Genomic DNA, 25,769 nt, shown 5'->3' with positions numbered 1-25,769 from the left:
GGAGGGGTGGTCGGGTTACTGGAAAATAATAAAGGAAAATATATATAGAGCCTTCGGAAAGTATTTAGACCCTTTTGACTTTTTCCAGATTTGGTTACGTTACGGCCTTATTCTAAAAGGGATAATACCCCATAATGACAAAGCAAAAACAGGTTTTTAGACATTTTTGCAAATGTATTAAAAATAACAAATAAAAATACCTTATTTACATAAGTATTCAGACCCAGAACAGTAAGAGACTCAAAATTGAGCCCAGGTGCATGTTTCCATTGATCATCCTTGATATGTTTCTACAACTTGATTGGAATCCACCTGTGGTAAATTCAATTGATTGGACATGATTTCGAAAGGCACACATCTGTCTATATAAGATCCCACAGTTGACAATGTATGTCAGAGCTAAAACCAAGCCATGAGGTCGAAGGAATTGTCTGTAGAGCTCTGAGACAGGACGCCAAGCATCATGCCAACATCCCTATGGTGAAGCATGGTGGTGGCAGCATCATGCTGTGGGGATGTTTTTTTGCAGAAGGGACTGGGAGACAAGTCAGGATCGAGGGAAAGATGAACGGAGCAAAGTACAAAGATCCTTGATGAAAACCTGCTCCAGAGCACTCAGGACCTCAGACTGGGGTGAAGGTTCACCTTCCAACAGAACAACGACCCTAAGCACACAGCCTAGACAACGCATGAGTGGCTTCGGGGCAAGTCTCTGAATGTCCTTGAGTGGCCCAGCCAGAGCTCAGACCTGAACCCGATCCAACATCTCTGGAGAGACCTGAAAATAGCTGTGCAGCAACGCTCCCCATCCAACCTGACAGAGCTTGAGAGGATCTGCAGAGAACAATGGGAGAAAATCCTCAAATACAGGTGTGCCAAGATTTTAGCGTCATACCCAAGAAGACTTGAGGCTGTAATCACTGCTGTAATCACTGCTTCAACAAAGTACTGAGTAAATGGTCTGAATACTTATTTAAATTATATTTCAGTTTTTTATTTTGAGTACATTTGCAAACATGTCTAAAGACCTGTTTTTGCTTTGTCATTATGGGATATTGTGTGTAGATTGATGAGAAAAACAACAATTTAATACATTTTAGAATAAGGCTGTAACCTTACAAAATATGGAAAAAGTCAAGGGGTCTGAATACTTTCCGAAGGCACTGTATATACATATTTCCGAAATAAAATGTATGTGGGATTGGAAATAATGCAGACAATTACATTGATGGAAGCCACAATACATCTGCTATATTAAAGCTGATATACCCCTGCCCCCCAAAAAACAACTAAAAACAATGGCTCAGCTGCGAATTGGTAGGCCACACAAGCTTACAGAATGGGACCGCCGAGAGCTGAAGCGCATAAAAATTGTCCTCGGTTGCAACACTCACTACTGAGTTCCAGACTGTCTCTGGAAGCAACTTCAGCACAAGAACTGTTCGCCGGGAGCTTCGTGAATTTGGTTTCCATGGCCAAGCAGCCATACACAAGCCTAAGATCACCATGCATAATGCCAACTGTTGGCTGGAGTGGTGTATTGCTCGCCATCATTGGACTCTGGAGCAATAGAAACACGTTCTCTGGAGTGATGAATCACACTTAACAATCTGGCAGTCCAACGGACGAATCTGGGTTTGGCGGATGCCAGGAGAATGCTACCTGCCCGAATGCATAGTGCCAACTGTAAAATATGGTGGAGGAGGAATAATGGTGTGGGGCTGTTTTCATGGTTCGCGCTAGGCCCCTTAGTTCCAGTGCGGTACCAGAGCACCACGTCTAGGTCCAAAAGGTTTCTTAACAGCTTCTACTGCTGAACAGTTCATCAAATTGCTACCCAGACTATTTGCAATTACCTCGACCAACCTGTACCCCCACACATTGACTCGGGGGTACTTTTATTTTATTGTGTTACTTTTTATTTTGTATTTAAGAAAATATATAAATGTTGTCCTTTTGTTTATTTTGTAAATATTTTCTTTAACTCCTTTTTTTCTTAAACTGTGTTGTTGGTTAAGGGCTTGTAAGTAAGCATTTCACGGTAAGGTCTACCTACACCTATTGTATTTGGTGCATGTGAGAAATACAATTGTATTTTATTTGAAGGGAAATCTTAAAGCTATAGCATACAATGACATTCTATACGATTCTATGCTTCCAACGTTGTGGCAACAGTTTGGGGAAGGCCCTTTACTGTTTCAACATGACAATACCCCAGTGCACAAAGCGAGGTCCATATATTAATGGTTTGAGATTAGTGTGCAAGAACTTGACTTGACACAGAGTCCTGACCTCAACCCCATTGAACATCTTTGGGATGAATTGGAACGCTGAATGCAAGCCAGGCCTAATCGCCCAAGATTAGTGCCCGACCTCACTAATGCTCTTGTGGCTGAATGGAAGCAAGTCCCCGCAGCAATGTTAGTGGAAAGCCTTCCCAGAAGAGTGGAGGCTGTTATAGCAGCAAAGTGGCGTCCAACTCCATATTAATGCCCATGAGTTTGGAATGAGATGTTAGACGAGCAGGTATCCACACCTTTTTGGTCATGTAGTGTATGTATCGCTCCACCTTCCTCAAACTCCAGTGACCTACTTTTGTTTACCTTTTTACCTATGTCTATCCTTGTACAAGGATTTTAAGTTGGGACTTCAACTCCATACTAAATCTAATTCCATATCCTGTATTGTTCTGCACACTCTATAGATCATGCTGATGCCCCACTGTAAGAACCTGGAGATCTTCACTGTTTCTGGGGGAGGTGACGTGGCCACAAACAATCCGTGGGACACCTTCCAACGCTACCTCTACCTGGACAACAGCCAGAGGGTGATCAAGACATCTTCAAACCCATTGGAGGAAATGACCCAAGGTTCCTTGCCTCAGACTTCCTCCAATGGGTTTTGAGAAGGATGTGAGTAGTGAGGAGTTGAGCAGAGATGAATTGGGACAGAGCTCATGTCATTGTTTTAGGTGGAAATGTATTCAGTTTGCAGCACAGGAGGATGGTGGTGCAGTACCTTAATTGAGAAGAACGGGCTGGTGGTAATGATGAGTGGAATAGTATCAAATACATCAAACACACAGGTGTTTGATGCCATTCCATTTGCTCCGTTCCAGCCATTCTTATGAGCTGTTCTCCCCCCTGTTCTCACACTTACATCTTTTGTTCTACCTGTGCTCTTTCTACAGATTTTATTTTATTTAACTAGGCAAGTCAGTTGAAACAAATCCTTATTTACAATGACTGCCTACACCGGCCAAACCCAGATGACGCCAATTGTACGCCGTCCTATGGGACTCCCAATCACGGCCGGTTGTGATACAGCCTGGATTCGAACCAGGGTGTCTGTAGTGGCTCTGGCTTGCTGATATCATCTGATGAGATTCCCTGCGATTTGACTCCTGTATTACTGACAGTTTTCAATAAAACTTCCAATGACAAATTGAAATAATTTGAGATTCTGTAATTGAAAGACAATTGTAGTTCCCAATCAGATAATTACTATAAAACAAATCTGTTTTCCTCAGTGCAGTTGTAAACAACCATCATGGACTCCATCCTCAGCTCCTCCATCACTGCAACGGATTGTCCGGTCTGCTGAGAGGGTCATTGGCTGCCACCTGCCCTCCTTCCAGGTCCTGCACGACTCCAGGGCAAGGAAGCGTGCAGGAAAGATCATTGCCAACCCCTTCCGTCCCCTCTGGCAAATGGTTCAGGTCAATCACGACCATAACCTCACGCCACCTGAACAGTTTCTTCCCCTTGTGCCATGGCCCTCATCCAACCGGGCAACCTGGTCTACGATGATCCTGTCATCCATGGACATTGTACTCTGCGCTATTCATCCACAGACTATTCACTGCACTATCATCCCAGAACTGCACATCTTTGCACTCTCTTACATGAATAATTTATCATGTAGCTTATAGCGCTCACAGTGTACATACTGTATGTGAATCTGTGGAGATTCTGCATATATATATTTTTTGGTCTGTAAATTTTGTTTATCATCTGTCTGTATATTTTTTATTGTTGCAGCACCATTTCAGTCATTCCTGTACATGCAAATGTATTTGGCAAATAAAGCTGATATGTTAACCTGAGTTTATCATAGGTCAATTAATATTCTAATATTTGAAACTGGTTATGTACTGGAAGAACTGTAGCACATTCTTCCCTTTGTGTCTTCATGTAATTCAAAATTCCCCGTGTGCTGTGTGTGTCCTTGGGCTTAACCTAAGCATTGGCTCCTGCCTGTAATTAGTGGACTTGTTTTATGGTGTTTGCTAGAGCTGACTGTCTGCTTTTACAGACACACATTTCTGGGAAACAAGTAATAAGCTATAACTGACTTTAGCAAGTAGATTCCACTGAACTCAAGGTATAGTATACCTATTAGAATGTATTTGGTTATCAAGCTGCTGTGTTTCCCAAGTTGTTCGGCGCTTACTACTAAAACCTGCTAGCTAGCTAAAAAGACAGCTCTTCTATGGTATATTGGCGATTGCCCAATTGAATGTGCATCCCGCCACCTACTGTGTGGGACGGAAACAGGATCCCCCCTCAAAAAACGGAACAAACTACCAAAAAAACTACCATATCTGATCCCTATAGAGGCTCAAGGGGAGCCTAGGAGGGTGGGCCGTCTTCCGGCGCCAGTCTTCAGATGTAAGTCCCAAAAACTTTTCTGCCGCAGCCACAATGATGTCCAGTTTCTTAGATTTATTTTAGACTTATAGTTTATAAATGGGGCAATGAATGCCACAAAATCCACCTTAACACACAGGGTATCTTTTGACTGGCAGGAAACATTCACAACATGCTGTGGTGCATCCACTACCATATTGTCACTAGCATCACTTGTTTTCTCAATTATTTTAATTGCCTTCGCATAGGAGATTCGAATGGTTGCTCTAACTTTTGCCACCCCAATCTCCTTCACCTTTACAGGGCACTCCTGGAACTCGGGATCATGATCCCCACCACCACCATCTGACATAACCATGCTTCTCATGCATAGGTAGATGCTCTATATCAAAAAACAACAGGATGGACAGACTTTCTTATTTCTCTCCATTCACCCAGCAGGTCAGATGCCGGGCAGCAACCACACCAGGAATTCTCTTCAGGTATTAAACCTCAACCCCTGAGATGACTCCTTTGAGAGGTGCTCTACTCCGAAGTTCTAAGGACAAAACGTCTGTTGTCTGGATTCTTTTGAGGTCCACTGCAATCTTCCTCTGTTCTTCAGAAATACAATGAATTGAAAATAAGACCACTCCTGGTCATTTGACAGACTTTTCCCAGTGCATACTTCACCATTTGACACCTCAAACGGGTTTCCCACGTGCATCCTTACTCAACAAACGCATCACAACAAGAAGCGAATCATTATCATTCATATCCGTATCCTCCACTCCAATTTTAGACAATTTCCTTTTTGTTACAGTTATCGACACTACTGTTGTCCATTCAGGACATCCATATTCACCAACTGCTAGACACACTGCTTGATTCAAACATCCCCACACCTGTCAGTCTGAAGCATCATTACACACAAGACCTGCACCCCGACCTTGACTGTATTCTTTGTTTTTTTTCTCACTCGTCTTCCGCCCGCTTTTTGCAACGCACCAATCAACTCAATCAAATCTCTCTGCAGTGCATCACAAACAGAAGGTTCATAATAGCCAATCACATCACAGGACTGGCCAATGACTGGAACGTGTTAGTTCGTCCTACACTCCAGTGAAAGTGACCAATCTAAGGTTTCTAGACACGCACCCGCCTTTAAGCACGCCCCCCATCAGCCGAGGTCCAAGGCCAAAACTGCCAAGATTTGACAGAGAACAATTTGAGAAATTGAGAGAGAGAACTTCACAATAAGTGACTATTGCCGGTGGACAATTTTACTCATATAAAGTTTTAGACGTTTGAATCACGTTTCTTTGCTTACCGTTCTATATGTACTGTTTAAGAAATGTATATTTTTGAGCTGTGGCAATGATGTTCTGCTCGCTCAATGTCACACTTGCAAACTCTCAAATTTAATCTGCGCTCTCGGCGGGCATGTACACTTCTGGGACCTGTTCTGACCTCTGCTTGGTCGACCAACTTTCTTATATCGACTGGTTGCTTGCGCAATGATGTTTCATTTTACTCGCGTACCCCATCTAGTGCTCGTTTATTTTTTTTAAATTGGATTTGACACCATACCCCGTAGCCGACGATGCTGTAGAAATGATGATGAGCAAGTTACGCACCCTGAGGACAATGCAACATTCTATTTGTGCTGTTGCACGCGATGTAATATTAGTGATAATGTGAACTGTAGCGTGCGCTTGCCGTTGTTAGTTAGTATTTTTCTTTGTCTCTTGCAGTTAAAATCGTTACATTGGATCTTTCTGACCGTTGAGGAGTACTGCACCCGGCCTCTAGGTTGCGTTATTGATGTACGTTTAGGTTATTTGGTGCTACACGGATTCCAAAGATTTGTATAACTAACCCAAGATAGACCACAGCCTGTCGTTTCCAATGAGAAAATATTAAGTGGGTAAAAAGCTAGTTATGATTGTACTGGCTTAGCAGATAATAAGGAAAGAAGAACAATATTTACCTGGCTCAAAGAGAATAAATATATCTGTTGTTTTCAGGAAGCTCATTCTACAATTTTAGATGAAGATGAGTGGAGAATGGACTGGGGGGGTGAAATGTACTTCTCCCATGGGCAAAGAAACTCAAAATGCGTGATGATATTAACTAACAGTCATTTTGATCTGAATGTGCACATTGTCCAAACAGATCTGCAAGGTAGATGATTTAAAATGTATTATTGGACCATAAACAGATATGGGTCATTAACCTATATGGTCCAAATAATGATGATCATCGCTTCTTTGAAAATATATATAATACATTATCAACCCTGCAAGCAATACAAGACTCTATTATTATGGTGGGAGATTATAATATTGTATTAAATACCCCAATGGACTGTGAAGGAAATCACACTACAAACTAGCACCCTCATGCTCTTAAGGAAATCATGAATGTCATGGATATATTGGAACTAGTGGATATATGGAGGCTTAAATAACCTGACCTACTGAGATATACATAGCGGACGATCAATCAATCTCGTAGTCTTAACTTCTTTCTTATATCATTCTTGTTGGCACCAAAAGTTTAAAAAGTGTTTATAGGGGATAGATTGCGGTCGGACCATCAGATAATTGGCATATACATTACTCTTACGGAATTTCCACGTGGGTGAGGATATTGGAAATGTAATCAAAGTCTATTGGATGATAACTTGTTTTTAACTAGGACAGAGGAATTTATAACATATTTTTTCCCGACATAATATATGTACAGCAAATCCGCTTATTGTATGGGACACTTTTAAATGCGCCTTTAGAGGCCATGCAATTCAGTAGACTACTCATCTCTAAAACAAAAGCAATTTAGGTCAAAGGAGTCAGTACTAACATAGGAAATAGAAGGTCTAGGGGGCGACTCTAACAGAACAGATAGACAGCAATAAAAACTGTACCATAGAGGCTCAGAATAAGTTGGAGGAAAAACAAAAAGAAATAGGGGAACTTATTCAACAAAGATCAAGTGTAATATATTAGAATAAAGCAAACTGGATGGAATATGGGGAAAATGCACAAAATGATGTTTTAATATTCAACATAGAAATACTTCTAAAAATAATTTACTAAAACTTGTTACAAATTACTGAGTAACCTATGATTCGCCAAATTCTATTTTTAAAGAGGCCGCAAAGTACTTTAAGCATATGTTTTTGTTTCAGTCTCCTTCATCTCCTCTAACCAAAGCTAATTGTACGGATTTGTTTTCTATTAATAATGTAAAATTAACAGCCATACAGAATGACTCATGCGAAGGTGAAATTACAGAGGAATTAAAGCCTTTAAGTCTGGGAAAACTCCAGGGCTGGATGGCGAACCAGTTGAGGTATACCAAACCTTTTTTGATATACTCAGAGGACGTTATTAGCATGTTTTAATCACTCATATGCAAATGTTAGATTATCAGACACTCAACCAGGTCTGATTTCATTATTACTGAAACAGGAGTGTAAATAATGGCTACATCTCAGAAAGTTTTTAACTGTCAAGAGGAGTAAAACAAGGTTGCCCACTATTGGCATATCTATTTATTATGGTAATCGAAATGTTAGCTATTCATTTCAGATCAAACAATAATATCAAGGGATTAGAAATACAGCGCTTAAAAACCAAGGTCTCATTGTACACTGATGATTCATGTTTTCTTTTAAATCCACAACTTGGATTCCTCCACTGCCTCATAGAGGATCTAGATCATTTTTATAACCTCTCTGGATTACAACCAAATTATGATAATTGTACTATATTATGTATTGGATTACAAAAAATACTACTTTGTGGTGATGGTGATGTGGATATACTCGGTATACATTCCCCGAAAGAAATACATGATTTGACTCCAATACATTTTTATAGAAAGTTTGCAAAAATAGAAAAGATCTTGCTACCATGGAAAGGTAAATACATTTCTATTTGTGGAAAAATCACCCTATGTTCAAGAAAGGCCCTTTTCCCATTATTCAGATTACAACCTCTCACTTTCACTTATTTGAAAAGGAAATCATCTCCCAAATATCACTATTTTTTTAAAAACAAAGCCATAGAAAGTCGGTTGTAATTTCTATTTAATCCACCTGAAAAGACAGAACAAATAATACAACAAATATTGTGGTTAAACTCAGATATACTAACTGATTTAAAAAAAAAACATTTTTTTATTAAAAAAAAGCATAATCTTCGTAAATTATATCATAAATATGACGGGTGTCATACATGCAGCTAACTAAAACATGGACATGTCTGCTCTACACAAAAGTACAACCAACTAACTGTAGCATTACTGCAAAAATGGAAGAGGAAAGGGGAAGCGGGAAAAGTAATGAACTTGTCTGTCGGCCTTGCATTAAAGACCATAATTGGATAAAGAAAATTGTGATATTGTGAATTGTGTTAATTGCTCATTGAAAGTCACACAGGGCCACCCAGGAGCTAAATAAAAAAGTACACCAGTTTCATTTAAGGACCAAAAAATTGACAGCCGTGCCATATAGATTGCAAAATAGTTGGGAAGAGATTTTTGACGTACTGATTCCATGGCACATGGTTTATGAACTGAGACGCAAAACGACGCCAGATTCAAAATGTTGTATTTTTTAATTTAAACTATTATACAGAATTCTTGCAACCAACAAAATTGTATTTATATGGGGGATAGATACAACCTTCCCAGCTCCGCAGATTTTCCTGCGAAGACGCAGAATCATCATCATTTGTTTTGGTTTTGGTCCATATGTAGTTTATTTTTGGTTACAGGTCCAGGAATGACTGAATAATTGCAATATTTACCTGGAGCTAATCCTGCAGATAGCACTACTGGGCGATCTGAAAAATCATAGTCAATCGATCAACAATATAATAAAACTTTTAGCAAAAATGTTTATTTTCAATGGAAAGGCTCAGAACTTTTGAGAAATGTCAGAGCATAGATGTAAAATATATGGCAACTAGAAATCCAATATGGATGGTGTTAAGAGATATATGGGAGGGTTTGAATGGAGCTGGAGGTTGGGACTAATAGCAACTAATAACAGCAAGATAAATACATGTAAACATACTGTGCCCGTAAAATGTATATAGGTTAAGAACTTATTTGAAAGAGCACAGTTTGAAAGATATGGCAAATATAAATTAAACTGGATGGAGATCATAAATATATGGGAGAGGTTGAGGGTAGAGGAAGGACAAGAGTTAAAAACAAACTAAATAAAACTATTGTAAAATAGACTGTGTCCATAAAGTGTATATAGTATTGTAATGAAACAGCAGGGAGCAGGTCTCGAACCCTCGACGTTCGAGCCAGAGGTCCTGCGCGCTAAACCCAGGGTCGTTACACTATTTATAAACTGGAAATACAGTCCTAAGCGTTGTTGTTCACTAGTTTGCTCCAATTGTGGGAGGGGTGGTGGGGTTGGAGGGTAATAAAGGACATATGTATATATATATATATTTAAAGATATGTATATATACCTACGTATATGTATTTATATGTATGTATGCATGCATTTAGATGTGTATGTATGTATGTATGTACAGATGTGGGGGTTTGGACTTGATGCAGACAATTACATTGTTGGAAGCTACAATCTATCTGAAATATTAAAGCTGATCTACCCCCCACCCCCAAAATTGTTTTTTTAAACAGGGAGGTGGGAAGAGCCAAGCACGGGCTAGCGATTTCCTTTTGGTGCGTTCTAAGCATGTATTTGCATATTTCCGTTAGGGAACGCCGATTCTGTGAATTGCACGTGTGCAATAACTCAATTTGCCCTAGCAATTTTTCGAACTTTGGCAAAGGGTAAACTCTACAAAACATAGTCCACTCTGTTTGTAACATATTCTAGTTTAGGAAACAGACAATTATATTGAAATCAAATGTTTCCTCGATGAGAAAATTAACAGAATGTCAGCCATAATCCATCTTCTCCCACTGCCGGCCACTGGGCTTCCTCTCGTCATCATATGGTAGAGAGTGGACAAGGCAACCGGATGCTTCACATTTATACATCCGGTGAAATATCTGGCTCATTGTTCTATCTGTGCAGAAGCTCAAAAGCTGTCAAAATGGCTACGACCATGTCATGGGGATCATATCTCCTCATTCATGTAGTAATATTTTCATGGTATGTCTTTACCTTATCGGCGAATTGCTCATTGAAAGTCACACAGGGCCACCCAGGAGCTAAAACATATGGAGGCCGCTGGAAATATCTGACTTTCCTCAATCTGGTGAGTGTGGTTGGTGGCTATGTTATGTTAGAAGTAGTTTACACATCCGCGTTATTGTATTACCCTACATCATTATTTACCTTCCTGTGGCTTCGAGCCAAGTGAGACAATTATATAATTGCATTGCTGTGTTTATATAGCCATATTGCTAGACGCGGTGTCCTAAGTAATGGTAGTCTAACCATTTCTGCATCATTTTTCCGAAGGTTTTGCAGACAGTGTTCTTCGGACTCGTTGTTTTGATTGACATTATCCACCTGATATTGCCATCCAAAAATTTGAGGTGTGGTGTACCTCTCCTCCTAGTGAAATTAAGAGACACCATTTTCACTATTTGGGCTTTTCCTATTGGGACAGTAAGTGCCTTTTAATGTCTATATTTATTTTTTGTGTGTGTGCACATTTGACTACATTTATGACGTGTATAATATACAGTACATCTAAACTGGTATTACTGATAACATGTATTTGGACATAATAACCCATTTTCTCTTCATTTCTATTCCCCAGTTTGTGTTCTTGTCCTTCTGGTCGATATATCACTACAACAGAGAGCTGGTGTTTCCAAAGTTTCTAGATGACATTATTCCTGTCTGGTTGAACCATGCTATGGTAAGTGTCACAATCATTTGCACGTGCTGCACATGGTGGACTTTATACTGACTGTGTGATCCCAATGTATTCTATTAAAGATGGGGCTGTATCCAATTGGCTGTGCAGGTCAGTGTGGCTTTGTATCACATGGCTCTTTGAAGAGGTCATGTCCTAGTAATTCAAGGGTAGAGGTTTCTGAATAGGGTCAGATTCATAGCTTTGAACAGTCTCTGATTTTCAATTATGGTTGCATTTCACGTGAATTAATGTAGCCAGTCACACAACAATGTGGTGTTGCTAGTGTTTTCCAACCAACTGAGCCATCAAGACTACATTAGTAATCTGTCAGCACAATGGACACAACTCTCACTCTGTGGCCTCTGTCTCCACTGCACCTGTACCGTACACACCTTGTCAGTTTTACCATTTTAACAGTAGAATACCTTGTCAGAACTGGTTTTAACACATTGCGAGCTGTACAGGATGGCGCCAACAGTTGGTCGCCTCGCTTTGCATTCTTAGGATACTATGCAGTATTTAATTTTTTTTTTTTTAATGTATTATATCTTACACTGTTACCCCAGGAAATCTTAAGTCTTATTACATACAGCTGGGAAGAACTATTGGATATAAGAGCAACGTCAACTTACCAACATTACGACCAGGAATACGACTTTCCCGAAGCAGATCCTCTGTTTGGACCAAAACCTAGGACAATGGATCGGATTCCAGTAGGCGACCCAAAACAACGGCGCCGCAGAAGGGGCAGACGGAGTGGTCTTCTGGTCAGGCTTCGTAGACGGGCTCACCGCTCCCGAGTATACTAGGCTACCCTGGGGCGGCAGGGTAGCCTAGTGGTTAGAGCGTTGGACTAGTAACCGAAAGGTTGCAAGTTCAAATCCCTGAGCTGACAAGGTACAAATCTGTCGTTCTGCCCCTGAACAGGCAGTTAACCCACTGTTCCTAGGCCGTCATTGAAAATAAGAATTTGTTCTTAACTGACTTGCCTAGTAAAATAAAATAAAATAAATAAATAAAATGTTCAGTCTCTTGACAACAAGGTAGACGAAATTCGAGCAAGGGTTGCCTTCTAGAGAGACATCAGAGATTGTAACATTCTCTGTTTCTTGGAAACATGGCTCACTCAGGATACGTTATCAGAGTCGGTACAGCCACCCAGTTTCTTCACGCATCGCACCGACAGAAACAAACAAACAAACATCTCTCTGGTAAGAAGAAGGGCGGGGGGGTGTATGCCTTATGATTAAAGAGTCATAACAACATACAGGAACTCAAGTCCTTTTGTTCACCTGACCTAGAATTCCTAACAATCAAATGCCGACTGCATTATCTCCCAAGAGAATTCTCTTCGATTATAATCACAGCCGTGTATTTCCCCCCCCCCAAGCAGACACCTCGACGGCCCTGAAAACACTTCACTTCACTTCACTTCATTATGTAAACTGGAAACCACATATATCCTGAGGCTATATTTATTGTTGCTGGGGATTTTAACAAAGCTAATCTGAAAACAAGGCTCCCTAAATTTTTGATGCATATCGAGTGCGAGACCTGGGCTGGCAGCATTCTGGATCATTGCTACTCTAACTTCCGCAACGCATACAAAGCCCTCCCTCGCCCTCCTTTCGGAAAATCTGACCACGACTCCACTTTGTTGTTCCCAGCATATAGACAGACACTAAATCAGGAAACGCCTGTGCTCAGGTCTGTTCAACGCTGGCCCACACTTCAAGATTGCTTCGATCACGTGGATTGGGATATGCTCCGGATGGCCTCAGACAAACATTTTTGATGTATACGCTGATTCTGTGAGCGAGTTTATTAGCAAGTGCATCAGTGATGTTGTACCCACGGCGACTAATAAAACCTTCCCCAACCAGAAACCGTGGATTTATGACAGCATTCACTCAAAACTGAAAGCGCGAACCATTGCTTTTAATCATGGCAAGGCGACCGGAAACATGACCGACTAGAAACAGTGTAGCTATTCCCTCTGCAAGGCAATCAAACAAGTAAAGCATCAGTATAGAGACAAAGTAGAGTCGCAATTCAACGGCTCAGACACAAGATGTATGTGGCAGGGTCTACAGTCAATCACGGATTACAAAAGGAAAACCAGCCCCGTCGCGGACACCAACGTCTTGCTCCCAGATAAACTAAACAACTTCTTTGCTCGCAATACAGTGCCACTGACATGGCCCATTACCAAAACCTGCGGGCTCTCCTTCACCACAGCTAACGTGAGTAAAACATTTAAACGTGTTAACCCTCTCAAGGCTGCCAGCCCAGACGGTAATCCTAGCCGCGTCCTCAGAGCATGCGCAGACCAGCTGGCTGGTGTGTTTACGGACGTATTCAATCAATCCTTATCCCAGTCTGCTGTTCCCACATGCTTCAAGAGGGCCACCATTGTTCCTGTTCCCAAGAGAGCTAAGGTAACTGAGCTAAACGACTATCTACCCGGAACACTCACTTCCACCATCATGAAATGCTTTGAGAGTCTAGTCAAGGAGCATATCACCTTACCTGACACCCTAGACCCACACCAATTTGCTTACCGCCCCAATAGGTCCACAGACGACGCAATCAGACTGCCCTAATCTATCTGGACAAGAAGAATACCTATGTAAGAATGCTGTTCATCGATTAAAGCTCAGCATTTAACACCATAGTACCCTCCAAACTTGTCGAGACCCTGGGTCTTGACTGCGCCCTGTGCAACTGGGTCCTGGACTTTCTTCTTTAAAAACATTTTTTTTACGCCTTTTTCTCCCCAATATCGTGGTATCCAATTGTTTTAGTAGCTACTATCTTGTCTCATCGCTACAACTCCCGTACGGGCTCGGGAGAGACGAAGGTTGAAAGTCATGCGTCCTCCGATACACAACCCAACCAAGCCGCTCTGCTTCTTAACACAGCGCGCATCCAACCCGGAAGCCAGCCGCACCAATGTGTCAGAGGAAACACAGTGCACCTGGCAACCTTGGTTAGCGTGCACTGCGCCCGGCCCGCCACAGGAGTCGCTGGTGCAAGATGAGACAAGGATATCCCTGATCCTCAACACTGGGGCCCCACAAGGGTGCGTGCTCAGCCCTCTCCTGTACTCCCTATTCACCCATGACTGCGTGGCCATGTACGCCTCCAACTCAATCAGCAACTCAATCATCAAATTTGCAGATGACACTACAGTGATAGGCTTGATTACCAACAACGATGAGACGGCCTACAGGGAGGAGTTGAGGGCCCTCGGAGTGTGGTGTCAGGAAAATAACCTCTCACTCAACGTCAACAAAACAAAGGAGATGATCATGTACTTCAGGAAACAGCAGAAGGAGAACCCCCCCTATCCACATCGACGGGACAGTTGTGGAGAAGGTGGAAAGTTAGACTGTTAAACAGCCATCACTAGCATTATGTAGCTGCTGCCAACATACTGAGTCAAATCTCTAGCCACTTTAATAATTAAAAATTGGATGTAATAAATGTATCACTAGTCACTTTAAACTATGCCACTTGATATAATATTTACATACCCTACATTACTCACCTCATATGTATATACTGTATTCTATACCATCTACTGCATATTGCCTATTGGCCAACGCTCATCCATATATTTATATGTACATATTCTTATTCATTCCTTTACATTTGTGTGTGTATAAGGTGTTGTGAAATTGTTAGATTACTTGTTAGATATTACTGCACGGTCGGAACTAGAAGCACAAGCATTTCACCACACTCGAATTAACATCTGCTGACCATGTGTATGTGACCAATACAATTTGATTTGATTTACAAAAGTCTAACAGACACTTGCTGTAGATGTTTCACAAGCAGGCATTGCTAAGTACATAAAGGCCTGACCTCTTCCTCTATTCCTCCAGTCTATCCTATTGTTTCTCAATCTATTCCAGGTGGTGCATGTTTTTAGTTCTTGCCTAACACTAACATGACATACCCTTGTTTATGTGGCCACAATATATCAACACATGCAATGACCTGTTGGACATTTGTTACATGTGGGGCTATGATGATAGGGTTGGTTTCTGTCATTCTTTATTTCAGTCATGTCTTTTCCCTCTGCTTACAGCATACGGTCACCCTGCCATTGGCGCTGTTGCAGATGTATATTCAGCCTCATAGATATGGCAGCAAGATGAGAGGCCTTCTAGGTCTGTCTGTCTTAGCTGTTCTTTATCTGGGATGGTAAGTAGTAAGGTTTTATAAATCACATTGTTAAGTTGTTGGGGTTTGACGAAAAATGCTCTGTTTCTTCGAGGTCGCCTGTTACTCCTCCACTCTCCTTGACTGAATGTTATGATACTTTAACAACATTTGGACATCTTCCTATAACCCCCCCCCTCCATCTCTCAGGGTTCTGTGGGTGCACCATGTGGCTGGTATCTGGGTCTACCCCATCATGGAGCGTCTGAGTCCTATGGGCCTGGTGATATTCCTGGGGGTGTCGTCCATCACCGTGGTTCCCCTCTACCTGCTGGGGGAGAAACTCAACCACAAGATCTGGAAGACCACTGCAGTATCTGCAGGTGGGACAGCTCTCTGACTGTATGACAGGAAAGGAAAATAACCACACTGTTTAGATGCCCCTAACATCTCAATGTAGCAGGGTTTCTGTCCTAGATTACCACGAGGCCTCTGAATTTGATTTGTCAGGTTGTCAGAAGAGGTTACCTTTGGTGTGTCAGTGTGTTGTTCATTAACCACTCTCTACTCTCGTTCTCTCTCTCTGAAAGGGCCTCAGAGAAAGAAGAAGAAATAAGTGTGTGCTGGCATGTAAGCTGAGAGCCACAGAGGGGATCAGAGAGGACAGACAGGACCGGTACAACCAGCACTGATCACCTCATCCAAAAAGAGACTGGTGGATCTCTTGGTGAAGGTAGAAGTTGCCCCTAATCACAGATCTAGAATCAGATTACCTTACCCTCAGTCCTATTTATAACCTTTAGCGTTAAACAACTATATCTTATCCTGTATCAATAGTTAGAGTCAACTTGTACCTGCTCGGTATCTCTCAGGCAGCTCTCAGGCAGCTCTCAGGCAGTGGGCATTATGTGCTTCTATGGTCAGATGCCAAATAATTTTAAGATTCCATTCAGTAATTAGACTTGATTTACTCCACCACAGGATATTGTGCTGTGTCACATTGAGGTAACAGCTCAATATAATATTTTATATTAAGTTGGTCCTTTATTGGTTGAGTTAACCCATATTGTTCTCTCACCTTACGTGGCGTAATAATATTACAGTATAAATACATTTTGTGATTCTATTACCTTTATCATGATGCTGTTTCACTTGATACGGTACTGTTGGTTGTGAAAGGCACAGTTCCTTATGTGCATTTGTTATTTTACATTTTGAATTCAATTTATACTGTATGTTGACTTTTAGAACACTATGGTTCCTTATGTAACTTGGAGGGAAGTAAGAACAAGATCAAATGAAATTAAAAGATTTGAATTATATACATTGATGTGGCTCCTTTTATTAGGTGAAATTGTTGACATATTGCAATCTGAGCTGCGTTATGACCAAAGTGAGGATTCATTCTATTTTACTGCTCTGGAATCCTTGCCTGTCACTGCCATTTGTAGCCAGGTGGTGGAGCCATCTGCAGGCAACCACGGTAACCCCCCAGCTATCGGAGAGTACTACTAGCCTTGTCTGAGCCAGAACGGCCAATAGGGCACGAGCCGATCTACTGTTTCAGTAAAGGGATGCAGTTTTTGTTTACTTAGCGAAATAATTCAGATCTAGATTAAGTGTCTAGGAGGAGGGACTAGAGGTTGTTTCTAGACGTAAATTTAGTTATTGTGCCTGTCCCTGGTTTGGCCTGCCTGGACAGTTGTCCCACACTATGATCTCATTCATCAGGCCAGGCTAATCTTCTCAACAGTATCCTCTCATCCAGAGGCCATGTATCACCCTCTGTTATGTAAGACTCCTACACAATTAGATATCTTTACAAAAGAGTACAATTAAGCTGAAAAGGAGTAGAATTGAGTCACAATTTACATAGGGGGGGTCTTTGTTTCACTGTGGATGCAACCGCACAATACAATTACACAATGTAACAGCACAGTAATATAATGTTACTAGAGTCATTACAGTGTAACTACACAAGAAAAATCTATGTAAAGTGTTACCAAATAAAAGATGCATTGTGCCCTCAGAGGATTCAACTAGACTGAAGTACTAAGCTGATCAGATAATACAAGAGGTTACAGTAACCTTAAATCCTTCATGAACAACACAATCAGTTAAGTGCAGGACTGTCAATCCGCTAATCAATTTATCCTCCTTACCATGTCACACATTCATCAATCATCTGTTGTGAAAGCCATTGTAAGCAACATGTTCTACCCTACCAGAAGGTTCTACCCTACCAGAAGGTTCTATCTTACCAGAGGGACCTCAAGAACACTTTCCCTTCCCAATTACCATTCATTGTTTCAGAATGGCCTGAGATGCGTCAGTGTCTATCTTTCCCTTCTTAGACGGATCCATAATCAGCTTTCAAGTACCTCAGGTAAGCAAATGATGATCGAACTTGACACTGTGCTTCCTATTTCATTCAGGTCCTGCCCCTTACCTGAATAGGATTCTTCTCAATCTTCTCTACAGTGTCTGAACCTGGATATCACAGTCAATGACAGTTGCTTCACTTTGGTTGTTAATTCCATCAACAAACAAATGTACCATAGGATTTTCTTTGTGTGTAGGATTGATATACAGTGTACCATAGCACCCTGAATGACTCAATGAGATTACAGTTCATATTTTGGTGTAAACATACATTGATTTCTGATCACATGATATCTCTGGATGATTGATTCGAAGACCGTAATGAAATGACTAACAAGTGTTATCTCAGTGTGGTTATGAACTGAAGGGAGTTCAAATCTACATGGTCAGAGATGACCAGTCATTTTTGCTCTATTGGGAGGTGGAGTGGCCACTGGGGCTTTTGCCTGTTGAACCTATTTGTACAGTAATGAGATTAGTGGGTTAATCCAGGAGTCAGGAATAGACCTACTGTTCTTCCTCCTGAGGGAGGTACAGTACATGACTAAGGAGGAGAGAAGAGGAGCGTCCAGGGAGGTGTCTTAACGTCCAGAGCCATGCCACGGTTCAACCTACACCTCTGATGATCCTCCTTTCTCTGACACCTCTCAACGGAGGCAGCCCAGGATGCTGTATTTCCATAGATCAAAATACCTGTTCCTGGTGAGATACATGGCACTGCCAGTCCAGAGATGAGCATAACAAATGCAGTAGATGGTGTCGTTGCCAAACCCTACTTTCCAGAGATAATCCAGGCTGATTAACTGAAGACCCGTGGTGGTGCCGGAAGACTAAAGCTTAGATTTACAGCATCTGAGCAGACTGCTGTCTGTGGTCCAACGTGGGCATGTGGAGTCGTTTTAGGTTGATGTCTGAAGATGCTGACGATCACTAGCTCCACATCCTTGTTGCTACAGGTGTAAGTGCTGAGGATACTTTATTTTACTATTTTGAGGTTGCTGTTACTTTGTTCATGTGATTAGGTTTTTATCTTAGTGTGTGTGTGTTTGTGTGTGTGCGCATGCCAAGGCACTGCCATGGCAGTGGATGTCTGCCTGGGTATTCCGTCATCTAGTACTCCACCCTCAGACAAGCAGTGGAGTCCCCTACCGCTACATGGAGTCAGGTATGCCTATACTATATCATAGAGGATAATTTATACTGTCAACAAAACAAATTGTTCAGTATGTATGAAAAGTTGAAATAGGTTTTTGTGTTGCTATTTTTACAGTAATTTGTTTACGTCTGGTGGAGTGTGCCAGACAGATTAGCTAGCTGTAAATGGCTGAACACCTCATACTTAAGCTTAATACTACTTCTTTACATTGTGAACACCTCATAGTTAAGCTTGACACGACTTATTTACAATGTGCTAATCCAATCACAGATGTTGATTCTGCAGTTTGATTCAGAAAGAAGAAATGATGTAGTATATGCTTGACCTGTATGGTAGTCCATTGAATGTATCAGTTCTTTCCAACATGTCTCCACAAGCAGACTGCAACATAAAATATAATTCTGAGCGGAAACTGCTGAGGTCAGATGGTTGAAGTGACAGAGGACGATATTCTACAAACACCACCATCCCACCACCCTTGATATCACCCCTCATCTCGCCTATAAAACCCCCAATCCTCCTTGTGTCTCCCAGTCAGGACCCCCCGGGCGAATTACACGTTGGTCGGGGAGGTGATACGTCATGTCATACCTGGAGCCACACAGTGCTCCATAGGGTGTGGAGGTCTGAACTGCAAGTATGAGGACCCTGACCGCTGGAGCGAGGACAAGCAAGCCATCAAAGGCCTCTATTCCTCCTGGTAGGAATCAGAAAGGCTCTATGAAAATGTGTATGTTGAACGTAAGTGGATTATACCCATACATTTTATGCAGAAGCATGCCTTTCTTTTCAGGGTCACAGAGAACCTACTTGCCATGGCCAGGCCCTCTACTGCATTAATAGAAAAGTACAACATCATTGACCAATTTAAAAGGTAATTTAATAGATTTACTATTTCAGGGCTTACTGTCCTCATAAATCAGTTCAATACAGCTAGTAAAGATAAAATTATAGATTCCTAATTCAGTGTGTGTGTGTGTGTAGATGTGGCCTAAAGACGGTGATAAACCTGCAGAGACCAGGGGAACACGCCAGCTGTGGTCCCAACACACTGGAACCAGAGAGTGGATTCTCCTACCGACCTGAGGTGTTCATGGAGAATGACAGTAAGTTTATGACTATTTCTCTACAATGAGGAAAACTAGAGAAGCCAAAGGCAAACTTACCATGAGAATGGTTAAATAATGACTGTCCTTATACTCCAGTATATTTCTATAACTTTGGATGGAATGACTACGGGGTGGCCTCCCTCACATCCATCCTGGACATGGTGAAAGTCATGTCCTTTGCGATGCAGGAGGGGAAAATGTCTGTCCACTGTCATGCTGGTCTGGGAAGAACAGGTAATGTAGTATAGGACAAAAAAGTTTATGACAGTCACAGTAATCAAAATGACTATGCTTTGTGGTCACGACTGACCCTAACGCTGATGGTTTTGGCTGTGTCTTCTCTCAGGTGTGTTGTTAGCGTGTTACCTGGTCTTCGCCACGAGGATGACCGCTGACCAGGCCATCGTGTTTGTACGCTCTAAACGTCCCAACTCCATCCAGACCAGAGGTCAGCTGTATTGCGTGCGGGAGTTTGCCCAGTTCCTGGTCCCCATCAGGAGTATTTTCTCCTGCGCTGAGCCCAGTACTAACCCAGTCACCCTGTCCCAGTTCCTGACCCGCCAGAGACACATGCTGCACGGCTATGAGCGACGGGAGCTCAGGCACCTGCCCAAGATCATCCATGTGATCTGCAAGCTGCTGCTGGACATCGCTGAGCACCGTCAGGTAATCGAGGAGGACATGCTGGACGTCAATGACATGACCGCCGAGGAGGAGGTGGAGTTTGAGCGCTACTACGACTTTGGCTTCACCAAGGGTAGCTTCGGCGGAGGCAGCATGGGGGACCGGCCCCGCTTACCGGGACCCCCAACCAAACACCGACACGCCAACGAACCGGCCCTCTTCTACCACCGCAAGAGCCTGAGCTACAGCGAGTCGGACGTACAGAGGCTAGGCTCTGAACTCCACCTGCTGACCCAACCTCTCTCCAACTTTCTATCCACTAGCAACTTGCCTGTGGCCTGTTCTTCCTCCCTGACCTCCCTGCATAGAACCCTGGCCACGGTCAGCCCCGTCACCACCACGTACAGCTCCCAAAATGGATTCTTTCCCCATGGGTCCCTCTGGGAGCAGAAGAGCCTGGCGGAGGGATCCCCACTCCTAAAGAAGAGGCAGAAAGCCTGCCAGAGCAGCGAGTCTGAGTGCCACCCTAAGCAGAAAACGTTTGGCAGCATGTTGTTTAGGTGGAGGGAGAAGTTAGCGAACAATGGGAATGTGTCCAAGGTGTTTCAGATAGAGGAGTCAGAGGTGCCCTTCATCACCATCCAGACAGAGCTGTCCAAGGAGGCCAGGCGCGTGCTGGTGGCCCAGGCCCTGGCGGTGGATCTGGAGCTGGATGGAGAGGATGAACACTTGGAGAGACTCCACGCCTGGCAGGTAGGAACTCGACATTTAATCGCATAGTTTAAAAAATATATATATATACTATCCATACAATATACCTATATTTCTAAATACTAAAATATTATTATTACATGTGTAATGGTACTTATAGAGTAACATAGCACAATTGACAAATCATGTTTACCTGAACCTTATCTGACAACTACATTTGTGCATAAAGGAAATTCATATAGGTTTGATTTTCCTTTTTGATACTGCAGTGCCATTAGGTTAACTCCAGTAGGCCTTTTGTGTGCTTGGGTGGCAATGATTGTCTATTTTGTATCTGTTTGCAGTCTGGGTTAAACATGGGAGGGGCGTGGGAGAGGCTGTGTACATTGGAGAAGGACCCATTTGTGCTCTCTGGGCTGATGTGGACCTGGCTGGAGCAGCTGAAGGAGCCAGTCATCTCTGTCAGAGATGTACAGAAACTGGACCTTAACGACAGTGACCCTGCAAACCCAGAGGCTGTCTTCAAACCACTGGACCAGGTCAGCAGCACTTATTGTAGGCCACCTCAGGGCTTCTCATTCTGGGCCCAATCCTATGATCTAACACAGAAAACTTGGACTTGCTAAATACTATGTGAATCTACTGACTACTTCTGTTCAGTTAACCTATTCATTTGGGTGCAGCAGTTGCCTAGAGGTTAGAGCAGCCGAAAGCCCCGGGCCAGGCAACACAAAAATGGGAATCGAACCGAAACTGCAGCTGGAAGGCTGTTGGTCTCTGATACCATGTACCATCTCCTACCTTGTGCCCTTGAGCAAGGCACTTAAACCCCCCATAATTGCTCCCCACAAAAGGCCCACAGTTTCTGGGGGTGTTCGGAAAGGCACAAGACACATTTTCATTCAACAATAAAGCTGTATTCTATTTGACCACATCCCCTCCAGGCTCCCAGGGAGATGTTGATGTGCATTCTGGACTGTATGGCTCATGTTCTCACAATACCAGAAGAGGTGGAGGCTGCTTTCCTGGATCGCACCATCAAGGCTTTCACCAAGGTAGAATACTAGATGATGTAGCGTTCTCCCTTTTAACAACAGTAGTTTTAAAGGGGTATAAACAGCTGTTTTGACTCTTCACAGATGGGAAAATGTTCAGCGGTGTATCCGGCCATGACAGAGATCCTCAGGCTGGTCCTACATGACATGAGGTTTATAGCCATAGAGGAGGATGAGGTACCATTTATGCCTCCCGGCCCTATTATGCTGACTCCATAGCCCTGCTGGATTCTGTTCCAGACTGTCCCTATGTAGAGACTTGTTATATATTAAACAGCCATATACAGTGGCAAGAAAAAGTATGTGAACCCTTTGGAATTACCTGGACTTCTGCATCAATTGGTCATACAATTTGATCTGATCTTCATCTAGGTCACAACAATAGACAAACACATTCTGCTTAAACTAATAACACACAAACAATGATACTTTTTCATGTCTTTATTGAACACCATGTGTAAACATTCACAGTGCAGGGTGGAAAAAGTATGTGAACCCTTGGATTTAATAACTGGTTGACCCTCCTTTGGCAGCATAACCTCAAGCAAATGTTTTCTGTAGTTGCGGATCAGACCTGCACAACGGTCAGGAGGAGAATTTTGAACTATTCCTCTTTACAAAACTGTTTCAGTTCAGCAATATTCTTGGGATGTCTGGTGTGAACTGCTCTCTTGAGGTTATGCCACAGCATCTCAATCTTCTGTTGAAGTCATCTGTGTTTTACGTCGTTGTCCTGTTGCATCACCCAACTTCTGTTGAGCTTCAATTGGCAGACAGATGGCCTTACATTCTCCTGCAGAATGTCTTGCTAAACTTGGGAATACATTTTTCCGTCGAGGACAGCTTGCTATCGAGGCCCTGAGGCAGCCAAGCAGCTCCAAACCATGATGCTCCCTCCACCATACTTTACAGTTGGGATGAGGTTTTGATGTTGGTGTGCTGTGCCTTTTTTTTCTCCACACATAGTGTTGTGTGTTCCTTCCAAACAACTCAACTTTAGTTTCATCTGTCCACAGAATATTTTGCCAGTAGCGCTGTGGAACATCCAGACGTGCAGCAATGTGTTTTTTTTGGACATTAGTGGCTTCTTCCGTGGTGTCCTCCCATGAACACCATTCTTGTTTAGTGTTTTACGTATTGTAGAATCATCAACAGAGATGTTAGCATGTTCCAGATATTTTTGTAAGTCTTTAGCTGACACTCTAGGATTCTTCTTAACCTCATTGAGCATTCTGCGCTGTGCTCTTGCAGTCATCTTTGCACTCCTAGGGAAAGTAGCAACAGTGCTGAACTTTCTCCATTTACAGACAATTTGTCTTACCGTGGACTGATGAACATCATGGCTTTTAGAGATTATTTTGTAACCCTTTTCAGCTTTATGCAAGTCAACAATTCTTAATATTAGGTCTTCTGAGATCTCTTTTGTTCGAGGCATGGTTCACATCAGACAATGCGTCTTGTGAGTAGCAAATTCAAATTTTGCAAGTGTTTTTATAGGGCAAGGCAGCTCTAACCAACATCTCCAATCTCGTCTCATTGATTGGACTCCTGACTCCAAATAGCTTTTGGAGAAGTCATTAGCCTAGGGGTTCACATACTTTTTCCAACCTAGACTTTTCATGTTTAAATTATGTATTCAATATAATTTGTGTGTTATTAGTTTAAGCAGACTGTGTTTGTCTGTTGTTGTGACTTAGATGAAAATCAGATCTAATTTTATGACCAATTTATTCAGAAATCCAGATAATTCCAAAGGGTTCACATACTTTTTCTTGCCACTGTATGTTGTGCCTTCCTGTGCAGTTTGGGTTGTTTTTAATCCACAGTTTGTTATTTTGTCATCACATATTGTACTTTAAGTGTATTGTATTTAAATATGACTTGTTTACCTCAATATTGTACAGTTACAATACAGACCCAAGGAAATGCAGTTTATTTCAGAGTTTAAAATTAAAGTGTGGTTTTGTTAATTAAGCAGATCAATGTGGAGTATTTGTTACAGTATATGCCTTAAAGACTTGTAGTTATATTGAACATGTAACATCCAACACATTAATTTAAATACTTCATCTCCTCATAAAGCCAGCTCAGTGATAATCACCATCCCTGTACAGAAATGTGGTATTACACAAAAATAAAGTATCATGGCACGGTAAACTGCAATGGTTTTCCCATTCATTCTTGCATGGGCAGGCTTAACATAATGGCAATATTAATCTGCATTAGTTATTGATTACAATGTCAATTGCAAAAAAATACCCAATTTTCATACTTGAGTAAAAGTAAAGATACAGCTGAAGTCTGAAGTTTTTATTTATTTATTTCACCTTTATTTAACCAGGTAGGCTAGTTAAGAACAAGTTCTCATTTGCAACTGCGACCTGGCCAAGATAAAGCAAAGCAGTTCGACACATACAACAACACAGAGTTACACATGGAATAAACAAACATACAATCAATAATACAGTAGAAAAGTCTATATACAGCATGTGCAAATGAGGTAGGATAAGAGAGGTAAGGTAATAAATAGGCCATGGTGGCGAAGTAATTACAATATAGCAATTAAACACTGGAATGGTAGAATGTGCAGAAGATGAACGTGCAAGTAGAGATACTGGGGTGCAAAGGAGCAAGTTAAATAAATAAATACAGTATGGGGATGAGGTAGATTGGATGGGCTATTTACAGATGAGCTATGTGCAGTGATGTGGGAGCTGCTCTGACAGCTGGAGCTTAAAGCTAGTGAGGGAGGTAAGAGTCTCCAGCTTTAGTGATTCTGCAGTTCGTTTCAGTTTATTCCAAGATGGCGTAGCAGTGCACACGTGTTTTGTTCGTCCTCTCGTGTACTTTTGTATTTTTTCATCTTTTTATGTATATATTTCAATTTTATTTTCAATCTCTTCTCCAATTAAACCTTCCGGTAACTTGCCTCACCCAATGTGATACGGAACCGCTATTATTTTTTATTTTTTTAATAGCAAGAACCTCCTAGCCATCAGAAGCTAACCAGCTAATTAGCTACAAGCTATTTAGCCACTGCTAGCAGCCTTTACCTTCTGCACAGGTAC

At 41.9% G+C, this 25,769-nt stretch overlaps 2 protein-coding genes across 2 annotated transcripts; both read left to right on the top strand.

The window, feature by feature from the left end:
- The first annotated feature begins 10,666 nt into the window (after positions 1 to 10,666).
- Positions 10,667 to 16,986, top strand: LOC112222223 (androgen-dependent TFPI-regulating protein). Its single transcript, XM_024384927.2, has 6 exons — positions 10,667 to 10,882; positions 11,089 to 11,238; positions 11,393 to 11,494; positions 15,591 to 15,706; positions 15,875 to 16,047; positions 16,255 to 16,986. The coding sequence occupies exons 1-6, from the start codon at positions 10,718 to 10,720 to the stop codon at positions 16,278 to 16,280; spliced, it is 732 nt and encodes a 243-aa protein (XP_024240695.1). The 5' UTR covers positions 10,667 to 10,717; the 3' UTR covers positions 16,281 to 16,986.
- A 112-nt stretch (positions 16,987 to 17,098) lies between these two features.
- Positions 17,099 to 23,041, top strand: LOC112222222 (protein tyrosine phosphatase domain-containing protein 1-like). Its single transcript, XM_024384926.2, has 10 exons — positions 17,099 to 19,004; positions 19,115 to 19,211; positions 19,737 to 19,902; positions 19,996 to 20,076; positions 20,187 to 20,308; positions 20,408 to 20,545; positions 20,658 to 21,688; positions 21,991 to 22,185; positions 22,591 to 22,701; positions 22,786 to 23,041. Exons 2-10 carry the CDS (start codon positions 19,133 to 19,135, stop codon positions 22,918 to 22,920), a joined length of 2,058 nt encoding a protein of 685 aa, XP_024240694.1. The 5' UTR covers positions 17,099 to 19,004; positions 19,115 to 19,132; the 3' UTR covers positions 22,921 to 23,041.
- Positions 23,042 to 25,769: the final 2,728 nt, after the last annotated feature.

Source organism: Oncorhynchus tshawytscha, linkage group LG22 (assembly GCF_018296145.1).
Source record: "Oncorhynchus tshawytscha isolate Ot180627B linkage group LG22, Otsh_v2.0, whole genome shotgun sequence".
NCBI lineage: Eukaryota > Metazoa > Chordata > Actinopteri > Salmoniformes > Salmonidae > Oncorhynchus > Oncorhynchus tshawytscha.
This window is presented reverse-complemented; position numbering and strand designations above follow the sequence as displayed.